The 12,077-nt window shown below is 41.8% G+C and overlaps 1 protein-coding gene and 1 non-coding gene across 2 annotated transcripts in view; one reads left to right on the plus strand and one right to left on the minus strand.

Moving 5' to 3' along the window:
* Window positions 1–1,415: 1,415 nt before the first annotated feature.
* The window catches only part of STRN (striatin), a 57,254-nt gene continuing 46,592 nt past the window's right edge, over window positions 1,416–12,077 (minus strand). Inside the window, exons 11-18 of the mRNA XM_056852827.1 lie at window positions 10,934–11,109; window positions 8,623–8,670; window positions 7,329–7,450; window positions 6,284–6,451; window positions 4,855–4,995; window positions 3,201–3,308; window positions 1,713–1,799; window positions 1,416–1,617 (exon numbers count right to left, since the gene is read on the minus strand). Coding sequence (XP_056708805.1) covers window positions 1,448–1,617; window positions 1,713–1,799; window positions 3,201–3,308; window positions 4,855–4,995; window positions 6,284–6,451; window positions 7,329–7,450; window positions 8,623–8,670; window positions 10,934–11,109 — 1,020 coding nt within the window. The 3' untranslated portion in view covers window positions 1,416–1,447. The remainder of the gene's footprint in view (window positions 1,618–1,712; window positions 1,800–3,200; window positions 3,309–4,854; window positions 4,996–6,283; window positions 6,452–7,328; window positions 7,451–8,622; window positions 8,671–10,933; window positions 11,110–12,077) is intronic.
* On the plus strand, window positions 5,450–5,521 carry TRNAE-UUC (transfer RNA glutamic acid (anticodon UUC)). Its single transcript has one exon. It is a non-coding gene; the product is annotated as a tRNA-Glu (tRNA).

Below are 12,077 nucleotides of genomic sequence, written 5' to 3' on the forward strand. Positions count from 1 at the left end.
CGGTGTTGCCAGCTACCAATTCCTAACCCAGGAAGTCTCTTGAACGAAGTCAAGATGCAGACTGCCTTTCCTACTGGTGGTCACTTCCAACTAAGGCTGCCCATAACCTCACACAGTTAATGACAAACAGCACAACTACATTAAAACATCTCAGAGATATAAGAAATTGCACAGGTTCAAAAGTTTGTTTTTAACCAATCTTTCTAGTATTCCAGTATTCTGCAGCCGTTTTCACACTTAGGTGGACAGTAGCTGACTCTCCCTTCTCTCTCACATACACACAGTCATACATACAGTGGCATATATAGTTGCTTCCGAGGGTACAGCTCAGGCTGCTGTGTAGTATGAAGGAAGTAACCATGTGGACCAACTAGTGGGACTGGAACATTTCCCCCGCTCAATCAGCAATCCACAGGGAAGATGCAGACCGAGCAGGAAAATCCCACCTACATGGCTAATTCACATAAGTCCTCCTTCGTAGCAACAGTGTGGGGAGAAGCAGTCTTGACTCTGGGGCAATAGGGAACAGATTGCCGAGATCACACGATAGTGATGCTTCATTCAAGACACAATGCAATTGTTGTTTTAGATGCAGCTGACATGCTTTTACAGCCTGCACAGATATTCGTGTTTAGTTGAAGAGGGAAGAAGTTACCAAATTATCAACATCTGAAATAAGTCACATTCCTTGTAAACAATGTATGCCCTTGGGTATCACATGAAGCTGGATCAAAGGTTAAATTGTGGTTCCAGCCACTTCTTAACACATTCTTTCAAAGGTTTAAATAAAACATACATTTTCTGCCTTTTATATATCTACTTTTAATACAGTATACTTAGGGAAACATATTACCACATTAATATTTTTTTTAATATTTAACATCTTAAACCCAATCCACCTAACATAACAGCCAGCAGGCTAAAGTTAAATCAAGTATTATTTTATGTACATCATCCAGCAGGAGGTACCCCCAAAAAAGGAAAAGATGGGATGATATTAATCTGGTGGATCCAGGAGTCACATGAATCACCAGAGTTTAACATTATTTAACTGCAGCATGGGAATAAAATTCTTCATTTAAGGAAAAGGCAGAGAAGTGATCTGCTTCCTTGTCAATAGCTCTGCACTGTTGACACAGTTAACAAAATTATGGGGAGGGGTTGTCTCCTTTTGTCGCAGGCCTGCCTGGACAAACTGACACGGCCGAAACTTTAAAAACGGTTCTTCTCTGGACTGTTCGAAACAGAGTTTCCCAGCTGAGCTCTTATAACTACCCTTTAATTTAGAAAAGAGCACCTTGCAAAAAAAAAAACAACAACAACCCTAGACCGTTACTAACATTCACTTGAATTAAAGGGCAAGACTGTTGCCCTTGTCTTTTGTACACCTTGTTATATATATATATATATATACACCCGGCAGCTAGAAGGGAGGGGAAGCATTGCGTCATACAAAGACTTTAGCAAGTGCATCTGCTCCTCCACTGGCAATATAACATTTGGAGGGGTGAAATGCCACATCGTGAATGGATTCGTCATATTTTTTGCGATGAGCCGTAAACTCTTGAATACAAGTCTTGCTTTCAAGGTTCCATAAGCGTATTGAACAGTCGTGGCCTATGTTAAGGGGAAAAAAGAAAGAAAAAACTAATATTTGCAGCCAACATTAAACTTATTAGGCTATGTAAAGAACAAACACTAAGTGTACTTACTGCCAGACATCAAGTACAAGCCATTTGGGTCAACAGCTAAACTTGTGACTGCATCCAAGTGCGCTACCATGGAATGAATCAGTTTTCCTTTGCAATTAAAGATGAAATGTGATGTTACAACCTGTTTTCACAAGTTAATGCATTACAGAACTTTTATCAGAGTTTATTGTAATGAGATATTTATGCTAAAAAAAGTTAAACCACGTCAATTCTTCCTATTGGGAGAGTGTACTTCCAATTTTTATTCTTCTGGAAAGACCAATCGACTCTGCTTCTGTATCAGTCAATATCCCTTCAATTGCATTTTGCTAAACCTCTTCCCCAGATTTTGGATAACTGGGCAGACTTTTCCTGGATTAAAACTGAGGGCACACTCCACTCTTAAACACACACCGACACCATATTTACTCAACTGTCTTCAAGAAGAACAGGCAGATATTTTATTTGAACAGCAGACAATGTGTGTTCCCCCCTCCCCAATGTTACCCTCTTCTTTGCCAGGTGACAGGGATGGAGCAGTGCATTTGGTACAATGGAATTGCTTCTGGGAGTCATAAGCAGCTTTTGGCTGTAGCAAGGGTCCAAGATGATATCATGGCCATGTACTTAGCAGATATAAAGCTGGAGAGCAGGGGAAAGGTGGCTACAAGGAACTACCACACTTTGATGGACCGTGGTGGATGCATTCTACATGGTGGGTTACTTTTACCAAAGGACTCAGATACAAAGTTTGGGAGTTAATATATTCAACAATGTTATTGTCATTTTCAGTAAAATGCAGTAAAGCTAAGGGTGGCTTTTCATATATCCTATAACCAGGTACAAAATACATGTCTACTGTGCATCACCTATGAAGAGAATACATAAGTTAAACAGAGTTTACCTTTAAAATAAAACAGGTGCAACTTCCATGTACTAAGTTGCTGTCTTGAAATCAAACTTTGCAAAAGACATGATTTAAGCTACCCAGTGGCTCAGGTTTTAATAAGGCAGTCTTAATTGTTACAAAATTTCCATGACAGCAAATTTAATAAGAGATGCCGATTCTGAAATTTATACAACTGAATAATGCTCTCTTCTACTGTCCAGTTTATAAGTATTTATAAGTGCAGACAGAGGTTGGGGCATTAAAATCAGGAGTAAAGAACTTCTTACAGATTGTCAAAAAGATACCCGCAGAAAACATCCATAGCCCTTGACAGTAAGTCACATAGAAGACTTGAGTGCATGAATTAGCTCTCCCAATCCCCTCTCTGGTCCTAGGCATCATCTGCTTTTATTTGACAAAGTTAAATATCAGGAATTGCTGCGTGGGATGCTATAGCCGTAATATAAATACTGCATTAGCCCAATTTCTTTGAGCAGTACTGTTTGGCTAGTATATCCTTTTTCCTCTTTATTTCACAAGCCAGAGAACTTGCAAAGCACAGTTTAAAACTCTATGATAGTTTTTTTTATATTACATGACCCACCAAAGAAAATACTTACCTGTGTTATTGTCATAGAATTTGATGTGTCTGTTCTCATGGGCAGTGATACTAATTGGAAGAGTAGGATGGCTGATTACTTTGTTTATTTGGCAAGAAGAGCTAGCAGCTAAGGAAAAAAAACATAACACACAAAATGAACTTCAAACAAATGTTAAGCTACGTGAGCCATGGGTGAATGGGTTGATCTAGCAGGCCGAGCTGGTTCCAAATACAAATTTTATTATATTTAGCTTACTCAAAGCAACTGTGCTTCTTTAGGCCTATTGAGTATTTAGTATACAACATGAAAATGAAATCAAGCCTTCCTCCCCAACAAATTAAAGTTTTTATTTAGCTAACACTGCACCTTCTCAGACAACTGACTGAATTTCACATCCATAATGAAGATCTATAATGCACGGAAGTTCCAATCCCATAACATTTTGAACGTATTTGCCATTTTTATTGATACCACTACAAGGAGTGGGGGGGACCAAAATGTCTAGAGTCAGCATATAGCAGCGGTGTTGAACTCATTTGTTACAAGGGCTAGGATATGACATAAATGTCATGTGGTCGGGCCGGGCCATGTGTACTAGCCCAGATCAGCCCGCAGCAGGCTCGCCAGCCCAGACTGAATTCAATTTGTGAGCAGAGCGTTAACTGCAGTACTGCAGCTTACCACTCTGTGCCACGGGCGGCGCCCGATCACATACCCAGACACATTATGGCCAGCAGTCCACAACATAGAATAAGGCACACACACCTGTATCCTAAACATCTGTCACTGGCCATATGAATAAGGTTTAGTGAGATATTGAAATCCTTCCCTCCTAGGTAGGCCACCACAGCAAGAGGGAAACCATCCTGGGCCCAGCCATTGCCCACAGGATAATCAGCCCTTGCAGGGAACTTGCTCCCTCCCTCCCTGACAAAAAAGAAGAAGTTTGCAGCTGCTCCAAGTCTGTAGGAATGAAGGGCTCATCACCCTCTGCCCATGCCAGAGGACTAAGGGCTGCAGGAGAGTAAGGGCTGCAGGAGAGTCGCACCACCTCCATCCAAGCAGGAACACCACCAGCAAGGGAAGATCAGACAGGCCACAGCTGGAAACAGCTTCGATATTTGTTCCGACACTACCCGGTTCCTATACTTCCTCTCTCTTGTGTATTCTCTCAGTAGGGACTTGGATCCAACCCTTCATACTTGCTGTGATAGCCAATGTTGTATAATGGTGTGAGAGTCAGGCTAGGATCTGGGAGTTCCGTGTTTGAGTCTCCACTCTGTCAGGGAAGCTTGCTTGGTGACTTTGGGCTAGTCACACACTCAACCTAAACTACCTCACAGGGCTATTGTGAGGAAAAAATGTAAGAGAGGAGAACGATGTAAGTGGATTTGGGTCCCCCACTGGGGAGAAAGGTGGGGTATAAATGAAGTAAATAAAATAATAAAATAAATTCCTGACACAGTACAACAGCATCATTGTTGAATATACTAGACACCACAATGAAATTTCCAGGCGCCATGGGATATGCTGGACATTGCTCTAATCGCATTAGCAGTATGAATTCTGCCCCCATTTATTGGGACTAACTACAGAAAAAACTGAATCCTACATATCAACAACAACTAATTAAATGCTCCAACCACACCACAACAACATTCTGGATACCTACTAGTATCTATGTTGGACTCCAAGGTGAGAATCCGTTGTCTCGTTTCCATGTTAAAAATGCTTGTGTTCCCACTGTTAAATGATGCTACCATGTGGCTTGGGTCACTGCTCACAAGATCCACAGAAGATGGAATCCCCATCTCTGTACAAAAAAAAAAATTGTCAGAAAGGATTACATACAGCTCCTTAGTTTGAAGTCCTCTCCTCCTATGTTCCGTACACTCACCCACACATGTGCTTTTTCGGCTGCACCCCCTCACCCCACTTGTGGAATGGCCTGCCTGAGGAGGTCAGGAAGGCTCTTACACTCATATCATTCTGAAAACTATGTAAAATAGAGTTGCTCAGGAGAGCTTTTCTATCAAAGTAACGGCCATGAGCACAGATAGCTTTAAAGGGGGGGGGGAGATTCAAGGAGAGGTTCATCAATAGATACTAGCTATGGCGATTGAATGGAGCCTCCATATCCAGAGGCAGCAAATATCTGAATACCAGTGCCGGGAGGAAACAGCAGGGGAGGGCCTCGGCTTCTATTCTCTGTTTGACCCTCCAGGACAACTGGTTGGCCACTGTGTGAAGCAGGATGCTAGACTAGAGGGGCTGTGGCTCAGTGGTAGAGCCTCTGCTTTTCATGCAGAAGGTCCAAGGTTCAATCCCCGGCATCTCCAGTTAAAGGGACTAGGCAAGTAGGTGATGGGAAAGACCTCCGCCTGAGACCCTGGAGAGCTGCGGCTGGTCTGAGTAGACAATACTGACTTTGATGGACCAAGGGTCTGATTCAGTATAAGGCAGCTTCATGTGTTCATGTGTTAGACAGACCTCCGGCCTGATCTAGCAGGCTCTTCTAATGTTCTTAAAATTTCTAAGGAAACCAGGCAACTCCACGACTAAGAATGCAAATAGTCTTAACAGGCGTAAAGGTAAAGTATAATTTCTTATTATTACAGTTAATTCCTACAGAACTTACTTGTGCATTTCTGTTGCAAAATATGAATCTCTATCCAAATATTTTGGGGAAAAAATCAGTAGAAATTAAATGCTTATTTCTAATACCCCCTAAGGATCAGAGTAAAGACACATATAAAGATACAGTTGAAGGATGTGTGAGTGTGCATAAGTTTAGCACACTCTGCTATAAATAAGCTTGTGCATTTACACACACACACCTTCTTCAACAAATGAAACAGGGAAATATGTCTGATCCTTAAGGGTATACAAAACATTCCGTCTAAGGCCCTTGGAAACTGTGTTTTCCTAAGGGTGGTTGATGTTGTGATACTGGGAATCTACTTTTTAAAAACAATATATGCTAAGAAGTAATGATCCACATTAATTAAACTACATAAATATTCCAAAACACAGTTCTAAACTGAAATACTGATAGCAGCATCATTTGTAAAAGTACGAAGATTCAGAATGTTATTCCTTACCTTGATTATCATTAAATATATTCAGCGCTGGAGAGGTCTCCAAAGCTTTCCATAACCGTATAGTGCCATCTGCTGAACAGGAGAGCAAGCGCTGGTGTGTTCCACTGTAAACTAAGCCCCACACAGCATCTGTGTGGCCTACAAATGCACCTCTTAAGACGGAGGGATCTGTGAACAATTTTCAAAATGAAAGCAAGTATGCCTAAATTTCTAAAAAGCGTCTTGTGGTCTTTGTTAACTTGAAAAATCCGTTTTCATTGAGGTTTTGTTTTTAAGATTTTGCTCTACCCTGTTCTCAATGACACTCATCGTGCCTCCAAAATTATTCCACATTCTGCATTTTGTATCTTTTATATGTTTATATGTTCTTGCCCCGATCACGGGCTGTGGCTCAGTGGTAGAGCATCTGCTTGGCATGCTGAAGGTCCCAGGTTCAATCCCCGGCATCTCCAGTTAAAGGGACTAGTCAAGTAGGTGATGAGAAAGACCTCTGCCTGAGACCCTGGAGAGCCGCTGCCAGTCAGAGTAGACAGTACTGACTTTGATGGACCAAGGGTCTGATTCAGTGTAAGGCAGCTTCATATCTTCATATGTCCACCTGCTTCCAAATAACAGGACTGTCTCACATGATCTCTTATACAGCATTTCCAGCTCACCTAGTTCACGTTATATTATTTTCCTCAATATACCCATTTTCTCTGATTTCATACTGAGCTCCACTACATTCAACAAGTTGTCATATAAGTTTAATGAAGAAGAGTTGATTTATATATGCCAACTTTCTCTACCACTTAAGGGAGAAACAAACCGGTTTATCTTGTGAGGCAGGTGGGGCTGAGAAAGCTCTAAAAGAGTTGTGACTAGCCCAAGGTCACCCAGCTGGCTTCATGTGGAGGAGTGGGGAAACCAACCCGGTTCACCAGATTAGCATCCGCCATTCATGTGGAGGAGTGGGGAATCAAACCTGGTTCTCCAGATTAAAGGCCACCGCTCCAAACCACCGCTCTTAACCATTATACCACACTGCCAGAAAAGGGACACTCACCGTAAGAATCATAGGGATCAACATTCGGGTTTGTGGTATTCCAACCTTGAATGAGACCATCTGTTCCACCACTGTAACACTGCTCCCCATTGCTACTCATTACGACACATAGCACTGGACTACTGCAGGAGGAAGCATTCAAAAAATACTTTGACTAATGAACTTCATCGTCAGCGTCAGCTTGTCAACATCACATAAGCACATGCCAAAGTTATACACAGCCAAAGCTATATACCTATAATTTTTTTCTAGATGCCTTGGAAATGAAAGGCTGGTTCACAATACCCTTTCTGGGCACAGAAATTGGACTGGAACATTGACAACCCCACAGTGAACACAGTGAAGGCAGATTTTCTAAGCACTCAAACTTTATCTTTCTCTCTCTCTCTCTCTCACACACACACACACACACTGTCTTCTCTGTCACTGACAGGCGTCACGTCACTTGTCTAAGAGGTAAGCGACCTTAGAACACCTGTGATCTGCTAGTTTTCTTCCACATGCAAGCATATGCCTAAACTATCTTTTTGCCCCGGATCTAGTCATGTTACCAACCCTCTTACACTGATTTAGAATTTTTCTCTTCCACTGCTATAATGTCATCCCTCTATTTTAGTCCCCCTTGTGCCAAGCATCTACTGCAAATGTCCAGTCTATGTTCAAAAAGCTTTCCCTTCTGCCCTCTGTTCCTCACTGTATTTCCTTCCTCATTTCCTACTTTTGGCCTCACTGTCACCATTTTCTGCTGCAAACCCTGGGATACCAGCTATAATCTAAATGTCTGAGGATCCTAACAGCCTACTGTAAAGGTAAGACTACTTACATTTATGTTTCTTTAGTTCCATTCTTCATCAAAGCCCTCTCTGAAAAGCTCTAACCCTTCTCTACCTGTTTAACTGCTGTCTTCTTGCCCATCCCTTTCCTATTCATCTATGGAAAACAATAAGTTCTCCAAATAACAAAATACCATGCACAGCACCTTGAAAAATGCTGGCCCTAAGCCAGCATTAGGCAGAAGTATCAACCCAATTCAAGTCACTGCAACTGGCACTCTAGTTCATCCTGTGGCCAGAACACAGCTTTTATTCACGCCACTCCTAAAACCCTTTCAAAAGAAGCATGGCAGTACTAGATAAATGAAACCTGAACTCTGCACAAGACGAAGTCACCTCATGATGGCTTCACGGATCGAATCAATCCACAATTCAAGTCATAAAAATGGCGGAGTGAATAATAAGCGATACTCTCCCTTAAGAGGGAAAAATCTCCTTTTCTTGTCAAACATTTTACTTACTTGTGTGCCCTGAAAGTGTATATAGGTTCAACATCAAGGGAAGCGCTCCTACGCAAAAATAAAAACAGAATAGCAAGTTCAAAGATTTAACACGACATGAACCACTGATAATATCCGATAAAGCTTTTCAGGGGCAACTTTCAAGTTGCCTTAAACTTTACACTAAAGCTTTCTAAACTTTCATGTATTTCTACATATCTGTTACATATTTATTAGTTCCTACCAGCTCCACTCCAATCTTTCAAGATACTTCCTTTTTATGTATGGATAATGAGATAATTATTCCTCATCCTTCTGTGTACTCTTCTAGTGATTTTTATTGTTACCCTATTGAAAAGAGGTACTTCCAAGAAATCACTAAAGAACAGTCACAAAATGGCTGTGGAGTCATCAACAGCCAAACGCTTTGTTGTGTAATAAGAAAATGAAGCTGATTAACAGCATACAGCTCAATGGCTAGCTGCAATAAAATCTACCAGGTTTTTAATTTTTAAAATAAATAAATAAATGTTAACAACCCACAAGACTCATTCCTCTTACCTATAGGCTATGGGCAAGAGGTTATACTACTGCTCCATATTTATTTGCTTCAATAGAAGTGTATATAATCACACAACTTTAATTTACAAAGCTGCAAACATTTAAATTTGAATCAGTTTTTCAACTGGCATGCATCTTGCATGAGAAGCCTTCTTACAGTAAAGTGGCTGGTACCAGTTCTAACAAAATTATGAATTCTGCTCTTTGTGTTCTTAAAGCAGTAAGGTAAGTTTTATGTATGTTTTTTTAAAGTGAGTTTCAATTTCAAGTTACACATTTCAATTTCCCCAACAATTTCCATTTTTCCTTCAGGCAATGAAGGGGAAGAATGGGAATTTCCCCCTTAGCTTCAGCATTTCTGGAATATTTATATGTCCAGAAACGATTAAAGGAAAAAGGATGGAGGGGTATCCTGAAAGGAAAGACAAAGGGGGGTAGATTTCTAAATTGTTCCCTACTCCTACAATACCTCACAAGCCTCTAGCCTGTGTAATCACTATTAATGACCTCAACAGGTCTCACTCAAAAACAATCACTCTGAGGGGTGACAAACACTTGTTTAGTGAACTTCCCAAAAAAAATGTTGGCAGGAGTCTACTAAGTTTTCCCCCTAAACAGATCAAAACGTAGTGGGTAACTTTCCCCCACAAGACAGACACCTTTTGTAAACTGCACGTTGCACGTTAGGCAGTTGGAATAGTCTCCAAACAGAATGAAGAGAAAAAACAATGAAAATATTGTATGTGTGTTAGGGCTGTCGATTCGGTTCGTCCAAACCAAAAAAACAGCCTAATTTTCCGCAATTTGGAGGTTTTCAGTTCAGATGGAACCGAACTGAAAAAAGGTGGGAAAATGATGCTCCGAATCCAGCAAATTCGGGGCGATCGCCGAATAAATTTGGCAGGTTCGGCATTCCCGAACTCCCGGGAATTTCCCGAACTCTCGGGAAACTGGGCGGGGGGTCTTGAAACTCCCCAGATCTGCACCTTCCAGCTGGGAGGCGCAGATCTGTTCCCCCCCCGCGTGCCTTCACGGGGCTTCCCTGAAGCCGGGGGGGGGGCGCTTTAAACAGATCTGCGCCTCCCAGCTGGAAGGCGCAGATCTGTTTAAAGAGCCCTCCACGAGCCTTCACGGGGCTTCCCTGAAGGTGTGCGGGGGGCGCTTTAAACAGATCTGCGCCTCCCAGCTGGAAGGTGCAGATGTTTAAAGAGCCCCCCGAGTGCCTTCATGGAAGCCCCGTGAAGGCCCACGGGGGGGCTCTTTAAAGACCCCCGCCCCCTTCCTGACTTGGTTTGAAGTGGTGGGCGCCGCCTGGGCAGGCGGCGCCCAGCACTTCAAAGACCCGGCCGAATTTTCCCCCGAACTCCGCATCTCGTGCCGAATTTCACAGATCCAAAGCGGGGGAGTTCGGACTTCGGCACGTCCCGAATTAAGAAGGGCCGAATTTTGCCGAAGTGTATGTGTGTGTATATAAAATTTCCCCCTCTATTTTACAATAAACCTTTTTAATAAAGACTATATATGTAGTGCTCCCCCCATCTACCAAAGGAATGCACAATGCAGTTAATCATCTCTTGGTGGGTGGAGCAACTGCCAAAAATCCTTTTTAGCTTAGCTTTTGAATTTCTGCTTCCTGTTAGTGTGATACAGAGATACCACAAAGAACAACCTCATTTCTCCAGTAGCAGATTAATCACATCCCATTATATTTTTATGAGATTCACAGCCTGCAAGTTTCACTTCAATGTATCTTTACCAAAAATGACCTTACTTTTTTGCTGGAGAAGTTTTTTGTAGATTCCACATTTTTAATGTGTGGTCCTCTGATGCTGTAATTAACACTGGCTCAACAGGATGGAAAGCTAGACCTCTTATTCCGTCAAAATGGCTCCTTAAGGTAAACTTGGGATTCCAGGTCTTTCTCAAGGCATCTTTATTGTTTGCAATCTGATTTAACCAAACAACAACAACAAAAGCTATAACTTGTGGGAAGGGTGTGGGGAAAATATCAGTCAGTACTGCTATATATATTTATTTTCCTGTTCATAAAAACTACAGTAGGACTATCTGTTGGAACAGGGTAAAATGGAGATGCGATATCACCCCCCCGCCAATTTGATGTTATTTCTTTTTCCATTACAGCAGCAGCACTGACACATAAGGAAACAAATATAAAATTAGCAAAAGTGTTGTACACTCCAAACTCCTCCTTTCTAACAGTGAAATCTACACAACTGCATGAGATATGAATTCAACACAACATACCTAATGAATTGTTTGCAAGTAACGTATATGGCTTCTAACTTACCGTATTCTTCCTACTGGCTTGAGCCTTCGATAAAAATTCCCTTGGCCCTGAAGGCTTAAACTTGCCCTCACTCTTTTTGTAACATCCTCTACATATGCTTGGTACTGAAAATGCCAGTTGTCAGCACTGCAATTTTCTCATCACCCACATCATTTCAAAGATGCTTATTTGTGCTCTCTCCTCTTCCCACCTTCCCACTACTCCATTTGCACAGAAGGCGGTTTCTTTAAATATCTACACGGTTGTTTGATTCTTTTCCCTTCTTTCAACAATCTCTGCCATGGTTCCTGTCAAAGGACTTCAGTTGTTCACAGTTAGTATCCAGCAATAAATCCCCTCACAATGGCCAGCAATGATCAGTCATTAAACTGGTCCTGTATTACAAAAGCATCTATAGGTCATTCCAGACTTGGTCTGGTCACCAGCCCGAGCACCTGTGCCTTTAACACCTGCTAATGTCTACAGATCAAGGCACTGTTAATGGGTTAGATATTTCTGCCTTTTCCATCAGTGGCCCTGCTCTGAGAGAAAAGGGAGAAGGAAACTATGTTACCTCCTTCTTCCTCCCCACTGCAGCCCACGAATCTGCATGGATACCATGATCCCA

Source organism: Euleptes europaea, chromosome 7, assembly GCF_029931775.1.
Source record: "Euleptes europaea isolate rEulEur1 chromosome 7, rEulEur1.hap1, whole genome shotgun sequence".
In the NCBI taxonomy this organism is placed as follows: domain Eukaryota; kingdom Metazoa; phylum Chordata; class Lepidosauria; order Squamata; family Sphaerodactylidae; genus Euleptes; species Euleptes europaea.